Below are 25,537 nucleotides of genomic sequence, written 5' to 3' on the forward strand. Positions count from 1 at the left end.
TTTTTGTCGCATCGTGCTTTACTATTTCAAGAAAGGTAAAAACACAGCTGAAACAGAGGGTTTGCAGGGAGAAGGTGCTGTGCCTGGTCGGACGTGTCCAAACTGGTTTCAGAGTCTCCTGGTGCTGCCGACATGGGTCACATCGTTCTGTGCTTGTGCTGGGGGCCGTCCTGGGCCGGGGTGGGTGTCCAGCAGCGCCCCTGGGCCCCGCCCACGAGAAGCCCGCAGTGAGAGCCGGCCCGCAGACTCAGCACGTCCGAGTCAATAAAGCTACTGGTGAGAGTGGAGAGCGTGTCTCGGCTCACGGCAGACGCCGGACTGGCCAGCCCGGCCTGTCCTCGCACTGCCCAGCTTGCTCCCTGTCACCGCTCGTGTCCCCCCTTTTGAGGAGCGAGACCCCCAGAGCTGTCTGAGGCCCTGCCCGCGATGCCCAGAGAGCTCCCCACCGGGGTCTTGGCCTTGGAAGGTGGGAGCCCAGGCTCAGGGTGGCTGGGGGAGTGCCCCCGCAGAGGGAGCAGTGAGCCAGCCCACCGCGGGCCCGGCAGCCCTGGGCCGCCCACACCCTGGGGGTCCCTCCGAGCTGTGCTCCTGGCAGGCCTGGTGGGGAGGGCCTGGAGCAGGTGTGGGGGGGCAAATGTCAAAGGAAAGCGTCAGGCACACGGGATGTGGGGATGTTCCGTGAGGGGGAGTCAGGGACACCTGTCCCCGCACCCCGGGGTGCCCTTTCCGCAGCTGTCAGCACCCACATCCCCTGTGAGGGGCGCCCCACTCCCACAGCAAAGGTCACTTCGGTGGCGCAGGACAGACTGGAGTGGTGAAGGACAGACTGGAGTGGCCCTGCTGGGGAAAGGGGCACCCCGGAGCCCGGGGCAGCCCCCGGGACCCAGCCCACTCGGCCTGGGGGGTCCCACGGCGGGGCCCAGCCTGCCCCTCGGTGCAGCCCGGGGCCCAGTGAGTGAGTGGGCGCGGTCCGCACACCAGGGCCACGGTCCAGACAAGCCGTCGGCACCGAGCGCCCAGCAGAGGGAAGAGAGCCGAGAGGGCGGTGCACAGTGAGCCTGCGGCAGCCCTGCGCCCTGGCTTAGCCGGAGTTGGCAGACCTGCCCAGGCTGCTCCTCAGGCGTGAGGTCTGTTCAGAAGTGGGCGGCGACTCCAGGTGGCCGCCCCTCTATCTGTCCGGTCTGCTGAGCTGGAGCACGGAGAGAGGGGGCCAGTTACCTGGAAGCACCTGGGCAAGCAGACAGGTCTCGGGGCCTGGGCGCAGTCCTCACCACTTCACGCACCGCCGCTGCTCTGTCCGCAGAGCGGCTGCGGGGCCGGCGGGGCGGGGCCGGCTGGGTGCCCCACGGACGGCCGGGCTCCTCTGAGCAGCCCGTCAGGGCGTGCCCCGGCATTTACTCGCCCAGAGCAACCCCTACCTGACTAACCCCGACAACCGCAACCTGATTTATGTAAACTGGGGAACTAGGAACTACCGAACTTCTGCCACCAGCCGAATCTTACAGGACTAGAATCCTCCAAAAATCCTCAGGGGCCACTGGACTTGACCTTGCTGAGGACGGAAGGAGGTGGAGCCCAGAAAAGGCTTCGGGGCGGGGCACCCGCTGCCTCTGCTCCCAGGGTGCCCTGGGTGCCTCGGGCTGACTCTCCACTTCCGCGAAGTGACCGCAACGTGGCCTGGACGCGGCCTCGACTTCCCTCCACGGAAGAGAAGCAGCGCCACGCACCGTCTGGGCCCCAGACCCCGCCGGAAGGGCAGGCCTGGGGGTGGGGGACATGCGGCGGGTGGAAGCACGCCAGCTCAGCCTCGCCTTCCCTCCGGCCCCACTGGGCAGGTGAGGCTGCGGCCAGGGTGGGGGCTTGTGGCGGCGGAAGGGGCAGTCGCAGCTGTTGGCTGGGGCCCCGGGGGCCGGACCAGCACCCGTGGCGAACCCTGCCGGCGCAGCTGTCCCACCTGCTGTCCCCACCTGCCGCGTGCCGTCCCGAGACGGCTGGACTCCCGCTGCCAGCTGCCCCTCCGGCAGGAAGCCCCCCACACCGCTGAGTCCCCTGGGGAACCACTCTGTCTGTGGGCCTTGAACCTCGCGCCCGCTCCCCCGCTGCGGGGCTCCCGTCCGCACATGCACAGAGGGCCTTAGCCTCCGGCTCCGGCCCAGTCCCCTCAGAATCCTGCCTTCGCCGGCAGCGGCCGGTGCTGTTCTGTCTCGGGAACAAAAGCAACCGCAGACCCCCAAGGGCCCAGAAGAACAGGAGCTGCACCCCACTCCACACTCGCAAGCCAGCACTCAGTGGGTTTCTTCGTCCCTGAACGGAGGCAGCAAGGACCGGCACGCCCAATCCAGGAGCGCGGACGCCCCGGCGGCCGCCCCTTGGGGCTGACAGCCAGTCAGCACGGCTGCTCCCGCCTCAGCCCAAACAGGGCTCCGCAGCAGCGGGAGGCCCCAGCCCTTGGAGGACCGGCTCTGCAGCCTACCTTCGCCGTCTCCCGCTGGACCAGGTCCCGCATCTCTTCCGTCCAGCCCAGCAGCTCCACCAGCCGTTCCACGCTGTCCACCAGGTCCCCGAGCTGCACCACATCCCTGCTCCGGGGGCGCCAGGACTCCACCGCCTCCCCGTTCATGAGCACTCGGGGCACTGAGCTCCGCACGGCCTCGGACAGGCTGGCGAAAGGCTCCACCTGGAAAACTGCCCACACGTGAGGGGCCTCGTCCCGCCACCCGCGCCCCCAGGGGAGTCACGCGGGGCCTCAGGGGTAGAGAGCCCACCACCCGCTCGGCTTCCTCCCCGCAGCACCCTCCCCCACGTGGCCTCCGCATCCACTCCAGGCTCAGTTCCAGCAATCGCAGTCTCCCCATCCCCCCCCTGCACCGGGCCACACCCCCCAGCACACCCTGACCCGAGACCCCTCTCGTCCCCCGTCCTCACTCCTGTGTGTGAGTGTGGGTGTGAGAGCTGACGTTTCTCTAACGGCCAGTGACCTACGTCCTCCCCAACGAGGCTGCTGATGCGCCCCTGGCCGCAGGGGCCCCAGTCCACCGCCACTCTGGGCCCCGCCAGCTGCCAGCACCTTGCACGGTCAAGGTCGTCGGAGAACTCCACAGAGTGAGACACAGCCAGGCTGATGACCTGCTCACTCCCTGGGAGGAAGTAGCTCCATTCCTGCCTTTCGTTGTAATAGTTTAAAATGACTTAAAGATTTAAGTGTTAGCAAAACATCTCTTGAAGGAAATTTTGGGTTTCCAAGCAATAGTAGGAAAAGACTTTGCAGGCGTGACTACTGAAGTCAGACAGGACGGATCTGATATGGGACACCGTCACCTGCTTCTCTACAGAAAAGGGTAGGACCCTGGCTGGCGAGGCTCCGTGGACTGAGTGCCGGCCTGCAAACCAAAGAGTCATATTGCTGGTGGATTCCTGCTTGGGGCACCTGCCTGGGTTTCGGGCGAGGTCCCCAGTAGGGGGTGCGCGAGAGGCAACCACACACTGATGTTTTTCTCCTTCTCTTTCTCCCTCCCTTCCCCTCTCTCTAAAAATGAGTAAATAAAATCTTTTTAAAAATAGAGAGCGGGCTGGCAGTCCCAGTGTCCACACCTGGTGGCTGGCACAGGTCGGGCAGGCCCAGCACCAGCACTGGGGCCCCAGGCCCCCGCCTGCCCTGCTACAGCCGCGCCTCACCCCAGGCCCAGCGTGGGCACCCCACTCTGTCCTCACTCTGGCACCCCCACTCCTACCTCCGGCCCTTCCTGCCTGCCCCACACGCTTCTCCGATCGGCAGGACCTGTTCCCCAACTCCCCCAACAGGCCTCTTGTCTCAGAAAATCAGCTGTCAGGATGGAGCAGCCGCTCAGGCCACAGCCCTGGACCCCACGGGAGCCGCCCTGTCCCGCTGCCCCACTGCACACACACGGCTGCACGCCACCCCCCCCGCCCCCCGGTTGCCGCCTGCTCCACGCTGGCCCCGTGGTCTGTTCAGGACACAGCACCCAGAGGGACAGAGGTTGGTCCGCCGTCACTGATGCTGTCTGGCACTGCGGCACGTGACCACGGGCCCCTGGGCACTATCCCCACCATGCCTCTCCCTCACACCCACACCTCCTCCAGCTCCCAGCCCAGCCCAGCCCCCCCAGACTCTCTGTGCCACATGCCACCTCCCCCCACGGAGCATGGCCTGCTGGGCTGCGGGCACCAGTCTTTCCGGCCCATCAACCCTGGTGCCTCCAGCCAGCCAGGCCCAGGGTTGGGGCCGCCTTGTTTGCTGTCCTCACGTCCTCTACGAACCTCCTGAGCAACGGCCCCAGACAGCGACACTTCCTCCACACACCCAGCGGCGAGCCCCCCAGCTCCTCACACACACAGGGGCAGAGCTGGGCTCAGCACCCTCCCTCCACACCCCTCGCCACCAGGAACGCTCTGGGCCCCTGGGCACCCGGCCCAAGTACCCGGTCTCTGGCCCTCAAAACGACCAGCGGTCGCTGTCCTCGGCCCCTCTGGCGCTCACGGGGTCAGAGGGCACCCAGAGCGCTGCCTTTCCCAGGACCGGCCCCTAGACGTCTGCTTGTCTGGACGCCCACCGCAGCCCCCAGGGTCCCTGGTCCAAGCCCTCTGAGTGTGTTGCTGCTGCTGGCCTAAAACTGGCCAGTGACCCAGGAAGCCTGCCTCTGCCTCCCCCCCCCCCGCCCCCACCTGCCCTCTGTGTCCCCCACCCCCGCACGCTCACTGCACTTCCAGAGCCCGGCGCCCCCTCCCATTCTGCTGCCCCCGAGGCCTGGACACCTGCCTCCTCACTGGTTGAATCCAACCACCTTCCGAAGGTGGGCCCCGGGGAGCTCCCCAGCTGCCCCACCCCCCGCCCCTCACTCTCCCCCCACTGCCCCCCGCCCGCGGACACACCTTCAGCGAGGTCCCGAGGACCAGCAGCAGCTCCGCGGCGGGGAAGTCCACCACGTGCAGGAAGAACCTCTCGGGCAGCGTCTCCCCGAAGAACACGATGTCGGGCTTCACCAAGCCCGCGCAGACCGCGCAGCGGGGGACTCTGTCCGCCATCACAGCGGCCTGGGAGACATGCAGGAAATGGGCTCGAGGAGTTAATGCAACACAAAAGAAAAAGGAGAAACAACTTAAGAAAGTTTCTAACACGTTAGCTGAGTAGTATAATTAACCTCCATGTACAAAGGGGATCCCCCAAAACCTGGAATTACCGTCTGGAGTGTGGGCCCCCTGTAGTCCAGGCTCCCCCGCTAGGTGAGAGCTCTAGGAACCCACCTGCGTCAGTGCACTAGCTGGTGTTGTTGTGAGAGGCTGCGTTTGGCTTTGGTGAATTTTTTTGAAGACTCTTTCAACACCTTTGCCCATTTCATACGGGTGATTTACGAGCTCACCTGCCCACACCCCGCTGAGTGCTCAGCAGTTTTTGACCAAAAAGAGCATGACCCCCATGACCTTCCCTCCTAGTCACCCAATCTCACCCTGAGTGACGATTTTTTTGGTTCATAAGGAAATGCTTTCCAGAGGTGGAAAAGGTGAAACCGAAAAGGGCGGAAGCACTAAAAGGCATCAAACCGCTGCTCTGAGCCGTGGAGGAAACGTCTCCGTGGGCGTTCCGCACCGAACGCAGAGGACGTGGACGGCGACTGACAGTCAAGCGTAGGAACACACGCACATTTTCTTGTAAACAAATTCCAGCTTTGGGGGTCCCCCGTATGTAATAAACCCAACTTCAACGTGACACTTTGCCAGTTTTGTCTCACAGAGCCCCCCCAAATTTGGAGAGGGACATGCACTGTGACTCTAACTCTGTGACACTCCGACAAAGGGACCGGAGGGGCAGGGAGGGCGGGAACGGGGCTCACTGGTGCGTGGTCCGGGCTCCCTGACAGGACCCCCAACTAGACAGAGGCGGCCACACAGCCCGGGCCCCGCGACACGCTGATGACTCGCACGCTGCTCCACGGCCAGCTCCGCGCCGCGTGCGTCCCCCCGGCAGACGTGAAGAGGGCCCCGGGCCACGTTTCGTTTCCATCTCCCAGGAGTTCTCACCGCTCTGCCCCCCTGCACCTGCAGGACCCGCCCACAGGAAGCCCCCCCGGAGCCCCCGGCAGGGAGCAGCGGCCTCGCTGCTGCGTGGTCGGCAGCAGACGCCCCACGAGAGCTCCGCAGGCGCTGCGCCCGGGAGCGGACCTGCCCCGCCGGGAAGACCCCCGTGGGATTCTGCTCAGCGACAAAGCGGCAGAACTTGAAGCTCCACGGTCCCACCACGGAAAACACACGGGGCCTGCGTGGGGCGGGAGGTGCACGTGTGTCTGTGTGTGTACAGGCACCAGCGTGGCACACCAAACTGCTACAGAGCGTTGGGGGGAGGTCCACCTTTCCTGCGCGTGTCCGTACTGCCTTGGTTTTTCACAAGCACGGATCACATTTCTGATTTTGAAACAAAGAAAAACACTTTCACACCATTACCGTTCCACCTTTGGGACACAGTGCTCACAGAACGCCGCATCCCCAGACCGTCCCGCCGCGAGCGCGGGCGGGGGGCCCACCCGCAGGGCAGCTCACCCAGAAGTCCTGCTCCGGGGAGGCTTTTCCGCAGCAGGTGCAGGTGGCAGAGGCAAAGGACCCGTGAGCTTCGACCAGCTTGGAGCCGGGGATGCCCGAGGCTGCAAGTGAAAGCACACTCGGCACTGAGGCCCTGGACGGTGGGGGCGGGCACAACCGCTGGGCTCGCTGCCCGTGGCCACTGCGCAGTCTCGGCCCAGAGATCGCCCGTCCCTCCCGGAGTCTGACGGCGGGACGGAGCGACCAGTGATGTGTGTGGCGACAGCGCAGTTAGGTTTTCAAAGTTCCGCAGATACCCAAGACGGGTTACAGGTTAGACATGTTCTGGGTGTTTTTGGTGTTTACTTTTAGGTTAACGTTCTAACGTGACGGGTTTGCCTCAAAATAACCTGGAGCAAGAGAGGTGACGCGAGGGCCTGACGAGGGCCCGAGGGCTCACTGCCGCAGAAACCTCTGCAAGGCCGCCCTAGACGAGGAGTCCTCGTCCTCCTGCCGGGGAGCAAAGCTGCAGGCTCCCGCCAGCGGGCTCAGGGCGCCCGCGGCAGCGGGGGGAGGGCGGGGGCGGGGCTGTGAGGCTCACCGCTCTCCAGGCCGTCGATGTTCTGCGTGTAGAGCCGCCGCAGCAGCCCTCTGTCGTGGAGCAGGCGCAGGAAGTAGTGGATGACGTTGGGCCTGAAGTTCCTGGGGTGCATGTTCTTGGCCCACGCGAAAAAGGGCCTGGGGTTGGCCAAGAAGAACGGGAGCTCGAAAATGGCCTCTGGGTACGGGACATCCCAGTGCCGCAAGGTGCTGTAGAGGCCGGAGCCCGGGGACCTGCCGAGAGAAGCCAGAGCCGTCAGGGGACCGGGCCGTGGGTCGGCCGGGGACGGCGGGGCGGGCAGGCACGGGGGGGGGGACCACCTGAAGTCCGGGATGCCGCTGGCCGTGCTGATGCCGGCCCCCGCCATGACCACCACCCTCTGGCCGGCCTGGGTGCGGATCAGCTCTGCGACGTCCTTTAGGAAGGGCTTCTCCTCCTCACCGCCACCTCCGCTCCCAAAGGCGCTTGAGGCCCCAGCAGAGGAAGGTGTGGGCCTGCTCCCACCTGCAACACTGGCAGAGAAAGGAGAGTGGCCGGAGGGCTGTGCCGAGCAGGCCCGGCCAGCGGTGGACAGTGAGACCGCCGCGGGATGGCCACACCCCTCCTGTCCCCGAGGGCCCCTTTCCCGTCTCGAACATGGGGTTCCAGCAGAGAGCAGACTCGACTCGGAAGCTGAGGCGCATGTAGGGGCAAAAGAGCCGGTGTGAACGCGGGAAGCGTGCGAACAAGGAAGGCAGCATTCCCGAAGTCTGGTCATCACAGGTCCGTGCCCCCGGGGCCAGCTCTGCCCAGAGCCGCTCTGCCGGCTGCAAGCCGCGGGCTGGCTCTGCAGACCCCGCCACTCTGACGCGCCTGGAGGGTGGCAAGTGTGCAGCGAACTCACTTCACGACAGTGAAGCCTCTCCGAGTTTCACACCTGACACCACGCATCATCAGGGTAGCAGGCAGGCCCCAGAGACACTCCATAAAGAAACATCCGTGCCCTGACGGCCAGGGGTTCAAACTGCTGCCGACGCCGCCTCCACAGCCCACCCGCAGGCCCCTCACAGCACAGCCAAGCAAGTCCGCTGCCGAGCTCCCAGCACCTTCTCGGCCCCGCTGGAAACTGAGGCGGCTCCGGGCCCTCGCTGGCATTCACCGCAACACCCCTTGAAGGCCTCCGCTTCCTGGAGTCTGACTGATGCCCCGCCCAGAGTCCATGACTGTGACCCCCTGCTCAGGGTGCATTCTTGCACCCCAGGGGCTGGTGTCCGTGACTTTGGCACGCAGACCCCTCCTCCTCCACGACCAAACAGAGGCAACAGGTTGCATGGACAACCCTCCCCACGTGATGATAACTCGACAGCAAACACAGACCTGAACACAGGAAACTGAGTGTTTCCTCAACTCGCTGGTGACACATGACAGAAACAAGCCCCCTGCACGCACACGTCTAGACGGCAGGGCCGTCCAGAGCTCACCCTCGAGGAGGACGTCCCTGACTCCCTCTCTGGTTTGCTCCGTCTTTCGTGTTTCCTTCTGCTCCTTCCAAATCCAACACCGAACCCTCCGTGCACGGGGACCTGCCCTACAGCTCCCTGCCCCCACAGGGCCCTGACGTCCGGCACCGCCCGCCCACTGCAGGGCTGGCCCTCTCACATGCCCCTCCTGTCAGCCGGACAAGGGCCCCCACGGCCAGGTCCTTGTGTGCCCACACCCAGCTCCCTCTCTCCGCCTCCACATGCCCAGTTTCCTGGAGTCCAGGCCAGCTCCTTATGAAGCCGCCACTGAGCCCAGTGAGGGGTCACGGCCCCTCCTCTGAACGGTGCCAGCACTGGCTCCCCGCTCCCTTTAGGGTCACCCTCTTCTCCCTGCAGCAACCTGAGGGCTGCCTCACTCCACTCTGGGGCCAGTGACCTGCAGCTCAGGCACCTGCTTGCCACTCAGTCCACACGCAGCCTCTGCATTGTCCCCTCTCCTGCCAAAGTGTCACCTGGGTTATCCAAAGAACAGGCTTCTGAAAGGTGCACACTGAGAAAGAGAAGGGTGGCAGGGAGGGCGCACGTGCAGGGCTGAGGGCACCAAAAGGGGTCAGGGCCCGAGCTCACTGCCCATCTCTTCATCACTTAGATGCCCACTGCCTCGGCCACCGAAGCCCAGCTGGGCAGGGAGGGACGACCCTGCCTGAGCAGACCCAGGGGCTGTCACCCTCCCAGCCAGCAAACAGTGCCGCCCCGCCCACACTCCTGCAGAGATGGCCCTGGTTCTGCACGGGACTCCGCTCCACTTCTGTGAGCGAGTGCAAAGGGGCTTTCTCTCGAGAGCTGCTCGGGTGGCCAGGAAGGAGAGCCCGCTCGCCAGCTCCGCCACCACACTGAAACCCAGCGTCTGCTGAGCTCCTCGAAATGCCGGTCACTGTGGGAGCCGCAGGCAGGGTGAGAGGGAGGCTGCGATGCCGTGATTCACATTATAAACGCATACGCGGGTCTTCACGGCCCTTTCCAGCCACACCTGAGCTCCTGTCAGTGAGAGACTTTTGAAAGTCTCCTAAGGATGGGGACTGGTTATCAGGAGAACCGACCACGGAGGGCTGGAGCCTCACTGAACGAACAGGAGGGAGACTCAGAGAACCGTCAGACAGGGAACTGGGAAGCACACGCGGGCCGGGCCCCTTCCAGACCATTCCCTGTGCGTCTCTCCTTTGTTTGTTTGTGCCCTTCAACGATCTCCATCACAAACCCCAAACTGAGGAAGTACCCTGGTCTCCTGAGTCCTGGGAGCTGCTCTAGCAAACTCATCCAACCTGAAGGGGTGGTGGGAGCCTCAGATCTAATGCCAGCAGCACAGCTGGCGCCTGCACGGGCATCTGTGGTGGGGGGCGTGTTGGGGGCTGAGCCCGTCGCTGCAAGGGCCTGCTGCGTGCCCAGTCCCACTCAGGGCCGCACACACGCCTCCTACCCGCACGGATGCCCGTCACGGGAAACTGCAACCACAGGACTTCACCAGAAGTCCAGAGTGTACGTGCGGTGTGCGGCCTGAAGTCCACGCGCACCACGGAATGAGACTGGCTGGGTGTAGGAGCGCCCTGAGGGGCAAGCCTGGGAAAGGGAAGCAGAGGATGGCTCCACACGGAAGCTCCCAAATCAAACAGAAAGGGCCAAAGTTCCAACTGCAGGAAGCCCTGCAGGCCGCCTGCACCCCCTGCTCTGGGGGCAGTGGCAGCCAGGACCTGTCTGTGGCCATCCAATCTCTTAAGCAGCACCTGGGAGCTCAGGTATCTCTTGAGCAGCGTCCCACCCTCAAGGCCGCCTGCAGGGCCTGGTGCTGGAACGCACGAGCCGCCCGGAAGCCAGCATCCGTCCAGCACCTGCTGTGCCCTCAGCATCTCCCCGAGTCTGGCACAGGATGGGTCTAAAGGTTTCTTGGATGACTAAGAGACTCCTCAGTATCACTTTGTAGAACTCTTCACCAATATTTTTAGGAGCTGGGTAAGATAGCACGGAGCGAATGTGCCACTGTACTTAATATCCACCCAACACTGGCCATTTAAACTAGTTTCCTAACAACTGTGGGCCTTAAGATCATTCCATGAGCAGGCCCCGGCCCCAGACGAGGATTCCAACTACACAATTACTGTGCAGAAGGGAGGGCGTGAACACAACCCATGCTGGCGGGAGCGTCCCCTGCACGACCTCCACAGGGGGCGATAAAGTGCGCTGGGCTTTAGCCCGAGGAGTTCCGCTACTAGGAATTCATCAAAGAAGTGACCTACAGACAAGGTAGTTCACCACGGCATTATCTGTAATGCTCAAGATTGGAAACTATTCCGGTAAGAGAACGGTTACAGAAATCGGAGGACGGCGGAACAACGGAATCCTGCAGATCAGTAGAGAGGGTGGAAGAAGCACTTCTGCTTTGAAACGGAAGTTAAGTCCAAGAAACACCGTTAAGTGAAAGCCCAAGTACCGACTGGGCTCTGAGAGCGGCGGTGTCAACATCGGACACGGGACGCCGCGAGCAGAATTGAGAACCGAGCCGGGAACAGACAGCACAGTCCCGGTTCTCCCGTCGCCGCATGCACCAGGCGAGGGGCCCCAGACAGCTGCTCCGCCGGACTCGGAACCCCCCTCCCGGCTTTCTCCCCGGCCTCTGACCACCAAGGCAACACCCAGGCAGCCCGTCTCCGCCCTTTCCCCCGCCGCCCGCCCCGCGGCTGCTACCCGGACGCACCGATGGCGGCAGGCCCAGGCCGGCTCACCGCCCCGGCCCCAGAGCCTGAGAGCGCGACCAGCGGAGCGAACCCACAGCGCCATACTCGCCGCAACCCGCTCGCGCCGCGGTCTCCGAGATTCCCACGCCCGTCCGCTCGCTCGCCCCACCCCCGGCCCCGCCCCGTGCTCTCGCCTCGCCCCGCGCGGCCCGGGATTGGCAGTCTCCGGTGGGAGCGGCTCCCCACTCCGCAGAACTCCGCCCCGAGACCGAGGCCGGCGTCCGCGTCGCCCCATCCCGTACGCCCACCTTTTCCAGTAGGAATGGTGGTGGCGCTTCGGGAGCCCGGACTCTGACCAGGGATTACGTTTACACCGGGTCCTCGAAGGACACACACAGCTAGGAACGTAGCATCGTCGTCCCCGGTCTCGCGGAGAGAAGCTGCGGCTCACACGCCCGGGCGCCGGAAACCCGGGCCACCCTGGGGCACGGAGGCGCGGTTTCCCTGGCAACCAGCGGGCGCGCCGGGCCGCGCTCCCGGCCTGCCCTGCGCGGCACGGCACCGGAAGTGAGTGAGCACTTCCGGCTGCTCTTTCCGCGGTGCTGACTTCTCCGCGGTGCGCTGGTTCTCCGTGTTGTCGCCGTCATGAAGGACGTAACCGGCTTTCTGCAGCAGAGCCAGAGCTCCGGGCCCGGCCAGGCGGCCGTGTGGCACCGTCTGGAGGAACTCTACACGAAGAAGTGAGCGCCACGCGGACGGGACCGGCGGGCGAGGGCGGGGAGCGGCTGGGCGCGAGAGGGGGCATCTGGAGGGGCCGGGTCGGGGGGAGGGGTGCCAGCGCCAGGGCCAGGGTTTGGGGGTCATGAGGTCGCTGCCTCCTGGCTGAGGGGCTGTGCTGAGGTTCTGAACCCCCCTTTCTGCTGATCTTCGGAAGGAGGTTCAAGGCTGGCCTGTGATTTCAGCTCTCGATTCCGTGAGGGGTCAAGCCGCCCGCCCCCCACCCCCGTTTTGGAGAGCAGACCCTGTGTCTTGCACGTGGCCTGTGTCCACAGCCGTCTTCCGCTTCGGTCTGAGGAGCACGAACTCGCGGCCAGCGCAGTTTAGTCCTTTACCACTTCGATTCTGCGTCTGGGTGCACGCTGGGGTGCAGCCCCTTGTCCCCTCTCCCACGGGTCCGACTTTCCACGGCACTTCATCCTGGGCTGTGCCCCTAGAGCAATCGCAGTTCGGGTGTGTGTAGAAATAGGATGAGTTTCAGGAAGGTTAAGTTGTGGGTTCTTGAGTTAACGACCCCCAGCGTTCCGCGTGGCGCCCTTCGCGTAGATACTCACTGTGTGTTCGGCTGGTGGTCAACCTTCTACCATTACCAGTTTGTGGGAGAAAATGCCCAGTATTTAGCAAACAGTTGCTTGTGTCGGGTAGCATTTCGTATTTTCCACAGCACTTTATTTGCATTTTTAAAAATTAGCCTTTCCTTTTAAATGTGTTGTTGTTCCGGAGGTTTTCTGTATTCAGTTCTTCAGGCATCCCATCCACAGATGAGGAAACGGGAGCATGGCTTGTGCTCCTTCCCCGAGACACTCAGCCAGTAGGTAGAAGGGTCAGGACCTCAGCTGGAATGTGTGGACTCCACAGTTCTCGTTTCCGGTGGACCTTACAGGAGCCCTTTGCGGTAGTCCAGAGAGATGCTCTCTGTTTGTAGCTGGGAGAGCTGCTCGCCCCAGAGGAGAGGTGGTCTTGGGGGACATGAGCAGGAAGGAGCCCGGCCGGGAAAGAGCGCAGGGTCAGCAGCACCCGCTGCATTCTCCCTGGTGGGCGGCACGGCCTGGGGTCCGTGTGATGGGACAGTCTGGGCCGCCCGTGGCTGCGACTTGGCATAGGTTTCACGGGCCTCGTTTTTCAGGTTGTGGCACCAGCTGACACTTCAGGTGCTTGACTTTGTGCAGGACCCGTGCTTCGCCCAAGGGGATGGTCTCATCAAGGTACGTGATTGGTCGCACTGGGTCAGGTTGTGTGCATGTGCCCAAGGGCTCTTTAAAACCGTAGGTGGTGGTTCTCACAAAACGCCACAGCTGCCCAGCAGTCACTGTGTGTCCAGTGCCGTGCCGAGTGCTGCGCGCACCCCTGCTCTCACTGACCCTTCCCAGCGGCACTGGGGGACTGGGGGGCCGGCGCTGCTGTCACCCGACTTCTCGCCATTGAAGCAGAACTAAGAGATTGAGGGAGTCGCCGTAGGTCACAGCCATGAAGTGATATACGTTCTGTCTTTTAGCACCTGCCGGCATGCCGTTGAATTTTACTGTTTTGTTGCTGTACTTTTAGAAAACTGTTCAAAGTTGAAAGTTCAAAACCAGCTGAGGGCAAAGTAGGGATACAGAGAGAGGGGCTCACCGGAGCACCCCCCCACACTGTGCCTGCTGGCCCACACCTCTGTCCTGGGTCCTATGGAAGAGGGAGCACCTTCTGCGCAGCGGAAGGGGTTTCGTCAGCACGAGCAAGCCCATCCCCACCTGAGCCGCACCCCGAGCTCCTGAGAAAGCCCCACGGACCTGTTCGCTGGCCACTTGCTCTTCGCAGTTTCCTGGTGTCTCCCTCTTGAATCCTGAACAAATCAGGGATCCGCACCTGCCTGGAGCTGAGAGACGGTTCGCGGTGACAGCGTGAGCTCCTTGCCCTGCACACGTCGCTCCGGACGCCCACAGTGACACTCGCCACCTCAGTGCCACCTGAGCTCCTGAGATCTGTGGTTTACACCCGTCAGCTTAACATGTTGTACTCAGAGGGACTTGCTGTTGATCGTCTGTCAGCCTGGAGGCTCTGCTGGGCCGAGGGGGGAGATGAGGACTCAGCTGTCCCACTGTTTGCTCCCTACGGCTCTGCACCACGGTGGCGGGTCCTGTGTGACCGTTCACTTTTTCCTGTGCTGTCTTGTCTTCAAATCACTTTCTGCACGCAGCAGGATACCTCCTAAACCTTGGACATGACCCCTACTCAGGTCCTCAGATTTAGGTTCAGTATTTCTAAGAACAAAGTGAACCTTTAAAAACTGTTGGGACCCAGTCCACGTGACTTTCAGGTAGATCATATTTGTGAATTCAGGAGTAATTTTGAGTTTCTAGGTTTAGTGGACTTCTCTCTGTACAGGGCTTGCTTTCTTGAGGTGCTTCCATAAATGGTGGTAGGCATCGGAGCTGTTGAACAACCCCTCTTACTGAGGAGGATGCCACTGACGCTGTCCTCTGTGACGAGACAGCCTTCTTATTCACGTTGCTCTTTGCTGGGTGACAGGGTCAGGATCTCACTGGCTGCTGCAGGGAAGGGGCTTGCTTTCTCTTCTCCAAGGTTTACTGAGAAGTAACGGGCACAGTGATCTGACGTGTGTGTGAATGCGCAGTGGTCCCCACAGTCGGTGCCCTCAACGCCCCTCACCACACAGAGGTTCTCCGCGGGGAGACCCTCAGGGGCGCACCTGCCCAGCAGCTGGCAGACCTGTGACGCGCAGCGCTGTGGGCCGCACCCGCCGCACCCTGTGCCACCCCCCCCCGGGGGGGCTTCCTGTCTCGCGGGCAGGAGTTGGACCTTCTCACCCCCTTCGCCCATTTCGCACCCCTGCCCCCGCCTCCGGCAACCGCCAAGGGGCCCTCTGTGTCTGCGAAGTCCGCTCGTTCAGGTTGCACGTGTACATGATGTCGTGGTGCCCGTGGCTCTCTGTCGGGCTAGTTTTCCGCAACGTGACGCCCTCCACACCCAGCCTGACCTCAGACGGCAGGGTTTGCTTTTTCTGTGGCTGGATAACGTCTGTGTGTGTGTGTGTGTGTGTGTGTGTGCGCGCGCACACCGCATTTTCTTCCACACTTCTCGTCTGTCTTTCTATCTGCGTGTCCCAGAGGAACTTCAGGCTCTCCTTACCCTAACTTGACCTCGTCTGGACGCCCCCTCCCTGTTCTGCCCAGTTACCCAGCTGCAGGCTCAGCGGTCGTACTGGGCTCCCCGTCTCGGGGACCTGCCCGCAGAGTCTGGCTCGACCCACCGGCAGCACCTTCTGACCGCGCGTCTGCTGCTGCGGTCGCGCCCCCGCCGCCCCTGGCCGTGCTCTGGGCCCCCGGTCACGGTCTGCCCTTCAGAGATCCCCCAGAGCACAGTGCAGGTGTGTTTTCAGCGCTGTGGCTCTGGTTCCCGTCCGGAATGTTCGCGCAGCTGCCCCCACACGCACACCAGAGGTGCCGCCCCTCTGCTTTTCGCCCCTCAGAACTCCCCACCGTTCCTGGAAGAACCTTTGAAACCTCTCCCCTCGGCTGCTGCGCCCGTGTGCTTTGACCTCCCTTGCTCCCGAGCGCTCGGGGTGCGGGCCATTCTTCCCTTGTCCCCAGGTCTGCTTGGCCGGACAGCCTCTGAGCTGGCAGCATCAGCAGAGTCTGAGGACGTGCCCGAGGGCTGGCTGCCTGGCCCGGGAAACTGGCGATGGCCTGTAACCAGCCTGCAGTCTGGGCCCCGCAGGGTGAGGGCGCCCTGTAATCTCTCTCCGTGTTTTCCCTCCACAGCTTTACGAAAACTTCATCAGTGAGTTCGAACACAGGTAAATCCCTGTCGTCTGTTTCTGACCGGGGGAGGGAAGCGTGGGTGCCCGCGGGCACTCCAGGCTGGTGGTTTCTTCCAGGGTGAACCCGCTGTCGCTGGTGGAGATCATCCTCCACGTGGTCCGACAGATGACAGGTGAGTCCGCGAGCGCCCGGGAGGGGCCGGTCCAGGCGGTAGTTAACAGCCAGTCCAGCTGTTGCATTTGGGTAGGAAATAGCAGGTTCTGAGTTGTGTTTTTACTACTAACCCTAAGGGTTCTAACCCCTAAGGGTTCTAACCCTAAGGGTTATCCCACCTCACAGTGTCCTGGTTGGTCAAAACCAGGCTGTGACGAGACTCTGTTGGTTCTCCTGAGCGTGTTGTGCCTCCTTTTCTAGATCCTAATGTGGCTCTCACTTTTCTGGAGAAGACTCGAGAGAAAGTGAGTGTGGGCTCGGGGCCGGCCGTCTGCCGCGCGGCGGCCTGTCAGGCCTGTCAGGGTGTGCTCGGGGCCGCGGTCGCGCCGGGAGGCCCTGCGCCCCCACCGCTGAGAGCCCTCGTCCCCAACCCCCAGGTGAAGAGCAGCGACGAGGCGGTGATCCTGTGCAAGACTGCGATCGGGGCCCTGAAACTGAACGTCGGGGACCTTCAGGTCACCAAGGTGAGGTCGCTGCGACCCCGGCTGTCGGCACTGACCGGTGTGGCCACTGCCCTTAACCCAGGAGTCTGCCTGTCGCAGCCCCGGGCCCCTGCCGCTCGCCCCCTCCGTCTGCACCTGGGCGTTGCCCGAGCTCCCTGTCTGCATCGGTGCCTTTCTCCTCGTCCCTTCGGAGTGACTGTGGGAACCGGCGTGGGTGTCAGGGAGACCCCTCCCGTGGTCGGTGCACCGTGCTGACCAGAGAGTGCATGTGGGGCTGTTGGCAATTACGGCACTGAAGGAAGTACCGGGCGTAAGCGTTCGTGTGCCCGTTGCCCTAGAAACCTTCCTCTTTGCTTCCTGGTCTTAGCCCTCGTACACGCCTGCTGCCTCTGCTCTGAAGTGTCTGAAAGCCGTCACGGGCCACGGAGAAGGGGCGGAATGGGCAGCTCCCCCCACTGCAGCTGGGGAAACAGCGGTGGCAGCTGGGCCCCGGCCACACCCGCCCCGGGAGCCCTGCTGCTGGAGCCGGGGCACCCCGTCCTCGCGCGCCGCTGGGTCGGGGCGTGCGGCCCCGGATGAAAGGGGGGTGCTGCTGCACCTTGCCCGGCCGAGTATCGGCCCCGGGCGTCCCTGGCACGTGGGACCGGCTGCCTGTCACTGTTCCACAGCGTCTCGCCGCAGCTACGCTCACGGCGTCTGTCCGGGAGGGTTCGGGTGGGGTCTTTCCCACCACCCGTGCTGCGTCCGCGTGTCCGTGCCCAGCTCCGTGTGTGTGTGTGTGTGCGCGCGCGGGCGGACGCACCGGGTGGGCCGTGCCCGGAGGCGAGACCGCGGGCCTGTGGTGGAGGCCATGCGCCTGGGCCGGGCGTTGCCCAGAGTTTTCCGCGGTGGCCCGTGCCCCGCGGCCCCGTGCTCTCGATGTGTGGTGCGTGTGCAGACAGTCCGGCGCCCGCCAGTCCGGCGGGGGTGCAGTGGTGTCTCGTGGGGGTGATTCATGAATTCCGATCGCTGGCAGTTTGTTGGCCTCTGTCTCCGCCTCTGCAAGTCGCCTGCTGGTGTCTTCTTTTGCCCGTTGTCCTGTGTTGCGTGTGCCCTTTCCACTTGCAGGGCTCCTGCTGTGGCTCTGCTCGTGGTCCCTCGTGGGGCACGTGAGCCATGGCTGTCCTTCCTTCCGTCCTGGGTTCTGTTTGGGACAAACCGGAGTTTTCTGGCGCGGTGCAGCCAGACTGTGTGTGTTCACCTTGCCCTGTGCACCTTTGCGGTGTCGGAGGTTGGACAGGAAGGCGGCCTTGCTCCCCCCGTGTGCAGGAGACGATCGAGGACGTGGAAGAGATGCTCAGCAACCTGCCCGGGGTGACCTCGGTGCACAGCCGCTTCTACGACCTGTCCAGCAAATACTACCAGACGGTCGGCAGCCACGCCTCCTACTACAAAGACGCCCTGCGGTTCCTGGGCTGCGTCGACATCAAGGACCTGCCAGGTGACCCCGGCGCGCGTCCGTGTCCCCCGGGAGCTGGCGCTGCAGACACGGCCGCTGTGTGGGCTGCGGGTCCTCACGGGCACGAGAAAGCCCGTGTGGCCGGAGGGGGAGGCGCTGTGAGAGCTTTAGTCTCAGGCGAAGGTGCGGCCAGCTGCTCCCTCCCGGGCCCTGGCTGCCGCCCGTGGCACAGGTCGCTGTGACAGGGCAGCGGTGCCGGTGCTGGACCCCTGCTCCCGCCCCTGAGACTCCCCTGAGAACTGAAACGCCAGACCCAGGGAAGGAACGACAGAAGTCTTTCCAGCTTCGGAGGGTGGAAAGAAGAGTGACCGCTGAGTTTTGGGGAAAGTGCAGCGACCACGTGTTCAGAGAGGAGACCTCAGCACGTTTTGGGGGGTTCTCACCGCAGACCGCCGAAGCTGGTCTGGAAAGAGGCTGGAGGGGGTAAAGGGAGGGACGGCGGCCTCCCGTCCGAGGCAGGGCCGCAGGGAGCCCGGAGCTGCAGGACGCAGACGGCCGGGAAGCGTGGCAGTCGCAGGGGCTCAGGGGGAAGACGGGCGAGAGCGTGCTCGCCGCGGGGCCCGTGCGAGTGGCTCCCCGTGCGAGCTGGACGGCCCAGCTGCGGGGGGAGGGGGCGCGTGTCGGCGCCCCGCTGTGACCCTCCGGGGACACGGTGTCTGAGCGGGGCCATGTGGGGCCGGCGGGTGACGGGTGCTGTTGCCCTAGTGCCGGAGCAGCAGGAGAGAGCCTTCACGCTGGGCCTGGCGGGGCTGCTCGGCGAGGGCGTGTTCAACTTCGGGGAGCTTGTGAGTGCGCCCCGGGGGGCGGGGTTGGGGGGCGGGGTCCTCCCCGGGGGGTGGGGGGTCTCCTCGCGCACTGCCCGCTGACCGGCTCTGCCCCCGCAGCTCATGCACCCCGTGCTGGAGTCCCTGAGGGGCACGGACCGGCAGTGGCTGATCGACACCCTCTACGCCTTCAACAGCGGCAACGTGGAGCGGTTCCAGACTCTGAGGGCCGCCTGGGGCCAGCAGGTCGGTGTGGGCGGGGCCGGCCTCGCGCCCACTCGCCCCCGGCTCCGTGTCTGTGCGCTGACTCGCAGGCGCTTCCCAGCACCTCCCTCCCTCCCCCGTCTTGGAGCTGGCGGGGGGAGGGGGAGGGGCTGCTGGGTCACGAGGGTGCTGCGGACAGTGCAGGGGGAGGGGGTGTGGCAGGGCCCCCCCCAGAACGTGACCTTCCACGTGCGCAGAAACAAGGCAGGTGCGGAGCACTCGGGAGGGGCGGGGGGCGGGGGGGGGCTCTGCTAAGAGCAGGCTCTGGGCAGGGAAAGAGCCGCCTCACAGGGCCTGGGGCGTGAGGACGCATTCGTTGCCAGTGAAGTGACCTCAGAGGGAACACCCGTTGCGTGTGCCCTGCCCGGCGTCTGGGGACGGTGTTTCAGCCGCTCGGCCAGGGCGTGTGACTGTCCCTGTGCGTTTCAGACTCTGTCGCGTTCCCCAGAGTTGGGGAAGAACGTGTGGACCTCACCCGTAATGAGGCAGAGTGGGTGCGAGTGCCCTGGGACGAGGCGGCAAGCAGACCCAGCCGAGCCGGCTGGGGTGGCTGTGTCAGCTCCTCAGGGAGACGGCAGGCGGCTCGGAGGGGAGCAGGCTGGTCTCGGGAGCCTGGAGCGCCGCTGCGGTGCAGGCGGGCAGGGCCCCACGCACAGCCGCTGCACCTGCTCTGCAGTCCCTGCAGAGACGGCCCTGTCGGGGCTGCCCTCACGGAACCCACTCTTAGGGGTCTGGTCTGGGGCCTGCAGGGCGAGGTGCTGGTGTGGGGCTCACGGCCGTTTTTGCGACGAGTCGGTGGCTGGCCCCTTGCTGTGGCGGAAGCCCCGCACACCCGGCCCCGTGCTGATGTCCTCCCGAGTGCCGTGGCTGGGCCCCCAGTGTGTGCAGCGTCCGTGAGCCTCTCGGCTTGTGTGTTCCTGGTCCTGGACGACGGCCTTTTGGCCGGGCCGCGTCTGACAGTCCGCCGAGAATGTGGGGCCAGAGGGCTGCACACTGATTGCGAGCCTCAGGACCCGGCGTCTGTGTCCCCCCTGCCTGTCTCCGTCCCCTCGCTGGCCGGGTGACCGCTGTCTCTCCCCCTCCCAGCCTGACCTAGCCGCCAACGAAGCGCAGCTCCTGAGGAAGATCCAGCTCCTGTGTCTCATGGAGGTAAGCAGGCAGCCGGGGCCCCCAAGACGCGTCCCTGCAGGGGAGCTGTGGGCCTGTGGCCGCCCAGCCTCGGGCGCCGCGGAGAGGGGAGTGTGTCCCCCGGAACAACAGCACTGAGGCGCCTGCCCCCCCACCCCCCTGGGCCTCCTCCTCCACGTGCTTCTCAGGGCTTCTGTTTGGGTCTCGGCGCTGCGGCCCCTCCTCAGAGGCCAGGCCGCCTGAGCGGAGGTCGCTGCCCCTTCGTTGAGCACGCTGCTCGTCGTCTGCCTCTCCCGCCAGCGTGTGGGCTTGTCCCAGCAGGGGGCCCCACAGCCCAGAGCCACCTTCTGGCGTAGCCCCTCGTAGTCCAGGCCCCCCAACCAACCCCCCCCAGGTGAGAGTTCTAGGGACCCACCTGCGTCAGTGCGCCAGCTGGCGTTGCTGTGAGAGGCTGCGTTGGGCCTCGGTGAGTTTTTGGGGGGACTCTGTCACCAGGTTTGCCCACTGCACTGGGGGCGGTTTACGAGCGCCCCCGCCCACACCACGCTGAGTGCTCAGCCGTTCTCGACCCAGTGTGGCATGACCCCTGTGCCACACCCTCCCTGTTCACCGGGTGTCTCCTCAAGAGACTTTTTTGTTCCCCTGGGTGAAAAAAGTCTTCAGAGACAAACATTTGGCCACTGTGGAAGAGGTGAAACAAAAAACGGCAGAAGCACTAAAAGGCATCAAAGTAAACGAGTTCAAAAACTGTTTTGAGCAGTGCAAGAAAGTTTCCAGAGGTGTACTGCATCACAAAGACTACACAGTTTTTGTAACCAAGTTCCTGTTGGTTTGGGTCTGGCCCAGCACGTGTCCCCAGCTCCGAGTGCAGCTCAGGAAGCAGGCGGTGACTGTGCAAACTACGGCACGGCCTCCCTTTAGGGCTGGGAGCTGCTGCTTAATACCCTGTGAGACTGACGCTGAGAGAGTCTTAGCTTAGGGGCACTAGTAGCTGTATTTTATGAGTATTTTGTTTTAAGATTTGATTTATTTATTTTTAGAGACAGGAAGGGAAGGAGGAAGACAGATAGAGGAATGTCAGTGTGTGGTTGCCTTTCACGCGCCCCCTACTGGGGACCTGGCCCACAGCCCAGGCCTGTGCTCTGACTGAGAATTGAACCGGCGACCCTTTGGTTTGCAGGCCAGCATACCATCCACTGAGCCACAGCAGCCAGGGCTTGGAGCCAGTGTTAATAAGGATGTCTTTACTATCTGGGAAAATGGGTGACAAACCAAATTTTTTTTTTCAGATGACTTTCACACGACCTGCCAATCACAGACAACTCACTTTTGAAGAAATTGCCAAAAGTGCTAAGATCAGCGTGAACGAGGTACAGTTCTTGGGCTTGGAGGGTCCCAGAGGGGCCGGGCTCCCGGTGGCAGCACCCTGCTCTCCGACACAAACCACGGAAGAAATGGGCCTCCTCGCGTTTGGTGCGAGGTGGGGGCAGTGGGGCGTGCTGGTGTCCGTGGCTCACACAGCCCCCCCCCCGGCCCCCCGCACAGGTGGAGCTGCTGGTGATGAAGGCACTCTCAGTGGGGCTGGTGAAGGGCAGCATCGACGAGGTGGACCGGCGCGTGCACATGACCTGGGTGCAGCCCCGAGTGCTGGACCTGCAGCAGGTGACGTGGCGGAGTGCGAGCCCCCCCCCCAGGCCTTGGGTCGGGTCTCTGTTCTGAGCTCACTCTGGACGGGAGCCACACCGGAGGAGGGCGTGTCCGGAGACGTTTTGGGGGGTGCCTTAGTGCTGTGGGGACTGCGGGTTTTCCAAAGAACCTCAGTGACTCGGTGCCAGCCTGAGATTTGAACCCTGTGTTTAAACAGCGATCACGGTAGCCGTGCTGGGCAGCCGGTGGTGCCTCTAATCCTAAAATGGGTCCTCTGGCTCAGAGGCACTCCTGCTTGTGGGCTCGGGTTCCTGCCTGTCAGGCTCGAGTTTGCGGTGGGGGGGGGCGGGGGGGTAATCCCGTGCACTTCCTGTTCTCGTCCGTTTCCTCGCGTGCCAGTTTTGAGGAGAACGTGGCCCCATGGCCCCGGGCTGGGTTGGCGCCACCGGCTGCACCCCGGCCCCTGCCCCCGGCCCCTCGTCAGTGCGGCCCCAGCAGGGCACCCTGACGCCCTGTGCCCCGCTCTCCCTCAGATCAAGGGGATGAAGGACCGCCTGGAGGTGTGGTGCGCAGACGTCCGGAGCATGGAGATGCTGGTGGAGCACCAGGCCCACGACATCCTCACCTAGCGCCCCGGCCGGCTCTTCGCTGGGCCGGGGGAGCAGCGGGCTCTGCCGGGAGGAGGGGCTGCCCTTGCTGTGAGGACAGCTGTCACTGGTGCGTGGGGGCCCAAGCAACGCGAAGGGGTAGCCCTGACTGTACGGGCGCCCCACTCCAGGGTGACCACCCACCCACCGAGTGTGGGCATCTCCCCCGGCGTGCGTAATAAAGGCCTCTGCTTGGTGTGGCCCTGTGGTGGTTTCCTTGGGCTCAGCCTCCGGGGCAGGCCTGTGTCTGGAGAGTCAAGGCCAGGGGTGGGACCGGGGAGGGTGTGAGTGTGGTGTGGCCTCAGCTCTCCTCTGCTCGGAGAAAGGGGTCTCCCTGCACACGCAGGGCAGGCTGGGGCCGGTGGCCCGGGGAGGTCCCTTCTGACAGACGTCTAACCCCCATCCCTGCACCCCCAAGCCAGCGGCGCACATAGGTCAGTCACCACGAGAGCCTTGGCTGGAGAGAGGGTTTAATGGGACTTTTCCTCCGGTGCCGGAAGCAGTGCCTGCCAGCCCTCAGTCCGCGGAGCTCTTCTTGTAGCTCTCCAGGTGGGACAGGACCCAGCCCGCAGGGATCAGGAAGCTGACGAACGTCACCATGAGCCCCACAGCCTGCTCCTGGGTGGAGGGAAGCCCGGGGGGCGGCGGGGGGGGGGGTCAGAGTTGGTTCCGTGAAGGAGGCTGTCTACCTACCCCAGTCCTCATGGCAGCCACAGCGTTACACAGACTGTCTACCCCTGCACCTGTGTGGCCGAGCGACTGACCTTGAACTCCTTCCCCAGGGCTCTGTGCTCGTCAGGTTCATACGAGACACCAGGGACAGCCGAGGTTCTAAATTGCTTGCAAACAAGTGTGGGGCCTTCAAGTGAGTGGCCAAGTGGGGGAGGTGGCCCCCCAGTTGGGTGGGTTGATGCCTGTCCTCAGTTGCCCCTGGAACAGCCTGCACCCAGGCACCCCTCCTGTTTCCGGAATCAGACTGACCGGAGCTTTAAGAGCAGGGCTGGCCTCGGGTCTGAGTGTCGTCCAGCCGTGTGACCTTGGGCAGGTGACCTTCTGGACCTTGGGTGTGTGTGCTTGAAACCAACAGTTGCCTGCTCTCCGGGTGCCCGAGGTGGCCTCCCCTCCAGGCAGCCCGCCTTCCCCTCTGACGAGTGGGAAGCCGCAGGATCCAGCGAGCACCCTGCCTGCTCGGCCCCCTACGCCTGGCGTTTGCCGGAAGGCGAGCACAGGCTCAAGAATAGGGACCCCCTGCCTGCCCCTGTGATTGACTGCCGGCTGCCTGGGGCCCTGGCCTGAAGGCTGAGGCTGTGGGTGCCCCTTGCCTGAAGTGGGGGTGCCTTCCTGGCCGCAGGACTGGGACCCAGCACCCGGGAGGAGGTTCCCTCCCCGCCAGCCTGTCTTTCTGCAGCACACCCTGGGCCCAGCCTCATCCCGGGGTTGTCGCAGGACTGCCGGCCCTCCCCCGCCCTTGCCGGCTTGCAGCTCGAGACACCTACCGCGGGGGACACGGGTGTCTTGGCCGGCTTGGCGTAGATGTGCGCCTTGGGCACCACACAGCCCCTCAGAGGGGCTTGCAGCAGCTTGATGGCGAGGGGCAGCCTCATGCTTGCTGGGCTGAGCTCCCCGAGGCCAGGAATCCTGCGTCTGCTCCCTGTGACCTCCGCCCGCTCGGGCGTTGGGCTTTTTATAGCTCGAGGGGCAGCCGCAGCTGTCCCCTCCTGTCACAGGGCGGGCGGGCAGGACGCCTGCCGGGAACTGGGACCAGCCCACGAGCACGGCTCCTGGACACTGTCCCCTCTGTAGCTGGCCTGCCCTGTGGGCTGCAGGCTCGGCCCTCCCCGGAGCGGAGCGGGTGTGCAGTTCTCTGTGGAAGAGGGGCCCAGCGGAGGGAGGAGGAGGGAGCGGGCCCGGGGGAGCGGGGGCAGGGGGCCTGGGGGGTGCCTGGACTGGGGGCTGGTAGCCGGCAGCTCCCTGGACAGCTGCCTCACACTGCCCGGCCGCCCAGCTTCTCTGCTCTTGGCCATGTCAGGGCTGCAGGGGTCCAGAACCCTGGGCCGCGCTGGCTGCTGACCGGCAGGGGTGCCCCCTGCCTCCCGGTCCACGGCCCACATGCAGCCGCCCAGGCCAGCCCAAGCATCCCCACCTCTCCCCTCTGGCTGCTGGGCTCTTCGCCCAGCAGACGGTCACCAGGGACTGTTTCCTGAAGTCCTGGGGACGGTCTCACGCCTTCCCTGTGCAGGGACACCGCCTGCCCCAGCCCCAGTCCCAGGGGGAGCAGTGGGCCCATCTGTGTCCCCCACCCTCAGGCTCACCGTCTCTCCGTCTGCTGCCCACCCGCGCATCAGCCCACCACCATCACCCCACCCACATCCCCTCCCCGAGTCCAACCTCGAGGGCTCAAAGGGGTGGCCCCCAAGTCCACGCAGCAGCCAGACAAGCCTAGAACAGGTGGGTCCCCTTTCTGCCCATGGCCCACAGCCTCCGCACCCGGCGGTGCGGCCCCAACACGCCCCGTGGCCACTGTGCGCCCTCAGCTGTGTCCCTGGGTCAGGCCCCTCCGGTGCCTGTTGCCCACGGCCAGCGGGCCTCTGTGGCTGGAGGGCGAGCCCTGTGAGGACAAGCGCTGGGGCTTCGGGGGGCTGGAGCGGGGCTGGTCCTTGCTGGACGAATGCATGGGGGGGCGGGGGGCTCTGGGGAGACTGGGGGAGACAAGGAGCTGCTCACACACAGCACCAGCGCAGCGGCCTGAGAGAGGTGCCGACGGTGAGGAGGGCCGCAGCCCCGGGTGCCCATGGGGCCGACTCCACAGGCACCACCGTACCCTGGTCCGTCGGCCTAGAAATGGGGAGGTGGGACATGCCCGCGTCACCCACAGAACAGAAGACAGTGTCGCTGCTGCTCTTGCCTGGAGGCCACGCTTGCTCCAGAGGCAGGACTCCTCTCTGGGCCCCTGCCCCACCGCCAGGGCCCAGCCCAGCTCCCATGACCGGTTTCCCGGGCTGGAGGCCGGGGGAGGGAGGTGTCCTCGGTGTCGCCCCCAGCAGTGCTGGGTCCAGCTGCCAGCTCAGGCC

The 25,537-nt window shown here is 64.4% G+C and overlaps 2 protein-coding genes and 1 long non-coding RNA gene across 10 annotated transcripts; 1 reads left to right on the forward strand and 2 right to left on the reverse strand.

Annotated features, from left to right (window-relative positions):
- Window positions 1-11,877, reverse strand: SIRT3 (sirtuin 3). 8 transcript variants are annotated; one of them, XM_045820999.1, is made up of 7 exons: window positions 11,630-11,877; window positions 7,453-7,644; window positions 7,133-7,365; window positions 6,553-6,653; window positions 4,891-5,052; window positions 2,474-2,677; window positions 1-200 (listed from the first exon to the last, which is right to left on the reverse strand). In XM_045820999.1, exons 2-7 carry the CDS (start codon window positions 7,497-7,499, stop codon window positions 138-140), a joined length of 810 nt encoding a protein of 269 aa, XP_045676955.1. In that variant the 5' UTR covers window positions 7,500-7,644; window positions 11,630-11,877; the 3' UTR covers window positions 1-137. The 8 variants fall into 8 exon arrangements, with proteins under 8 accessions (XP_045676955.1, XP_045676957.1, XP_045676951.1 ...); XM_045821001.1 differs by having other exon boundaries at window positions 7,453-7,636; window positions 11,630-11,750; XM_045820995.1 differs by lacking the exon at window positions 11,630-11,877 and adding an exon at window positions 11,342-11,489.
- On the forward strand, window positions 11,866-22,666 carry PSMD13 (proteasome 26S subunit, non-ATPase 13). The gene is made up of 13 exons (XM_045820994.1): window positions 11,866-12,061; window positions 13,225-13,303; window positions 15,863-15,897; window positions 15,979-16,034; window positions 16,277-16,320; window positions 16,453-16,539; window positions 17,827-17,998; window positions 18,722-18,801; window positions 18,901-19,026; window positions 20,131-20,193; window positions 21,462-21,542; window positions 21,718-21,834; window positions 22,353-22,666. Exons 1-13 carry the CDS (start codon window positions 11,967-11,969, stop codon window positions 22,446-22,448), a joined length of 1,131 nt encoding a protein of 376 aa, XP_045676950.1. The 5' UTR covers window positions 11,866-11,966; the 3' UTR covers window positions 22,449-22,666.
- A 253-nt stretch (window positions 22,667-22,919) lies between these two features.
- LOC123807357 lies at window positions 22,920-24,242 on the reverse strand. Its single transcript, XR_006783629.1, has 2 exons — window positions 23,963-24,242; window positions 22,920-23,084 (listed from the first exon to the last, which is right to left on the reverse strand). It is a non-coding gene; the product is annotated as an uncharacterized LOC123807357 (long non-coding RNA).
- Window positions 24,243-25,537: the final 1,295 nt, after the last annotated feature.

Source organism: Phyllostomus hastatus, unplaced genomic scaffold (genome assembly GCF_019186645.2).
Source record: "Phyllostomus hastatus isolate PE091 unplaced genomic scaffold, TTU_PhHast_1.1 phas_scaffold_443, whole genome shotgun sequence".
Lineage (NCBI taxonomy): Eukaryota > Metazoa > Chordata > Mammalia > Chiroptera > Phyllostomidae > Phyllostomus > Phyllostomus hastatus.

Excerpts from the sequence above, each read along its gene's own strand:
- SIRT3 (XM_045820995.1), bottom strand. The coding sequence starts at position 11,424 with ATGGCGCTGTGGGTTCGCTCCGCTGGTCGCGCTCTCAGGCTCTGGGGC. Across the intron at positions 7,645-11,341 it reads GCCTGGGCCTGCCGCCATCG|TGTTGCAGGTGGGAGCAGGC; the intron begins GTGCGTCCGGGT and ends TTTCTCTGCCAG. Across the intron at positions 2,678-4,890 it reads TCCTCGGGACCTCGCTGAAG|GTGGAGCCTTTCGCCAGCCT; the intron begins GTGTGTCCGCGG and ends GCAGTTTTCCAG.
- PSMD13 (XM_045820994.1), top strand. The coding sequence starts at position 11,967 with ATGAAGGACGTAACCGGCTTTCTGCAGCAGAGCCAGAGCTCCGGGCCC. Across the intron at positions 13,304-15,862 it reads AAGGGGATGGTCTCATCAAG|CTTTACGAAAACTTCATCAG; the intron begins GTACGTGATTGG and ends TTCCCTCCACAG. Across the intron at positions 21,835-22,352 it reads GAGTGCTGGACCTGCAGCAG|ATCAAGGGGATGAAGGACCG; the intron begins GTGACGTGGCGG and ends GCTCTCCCTCAG.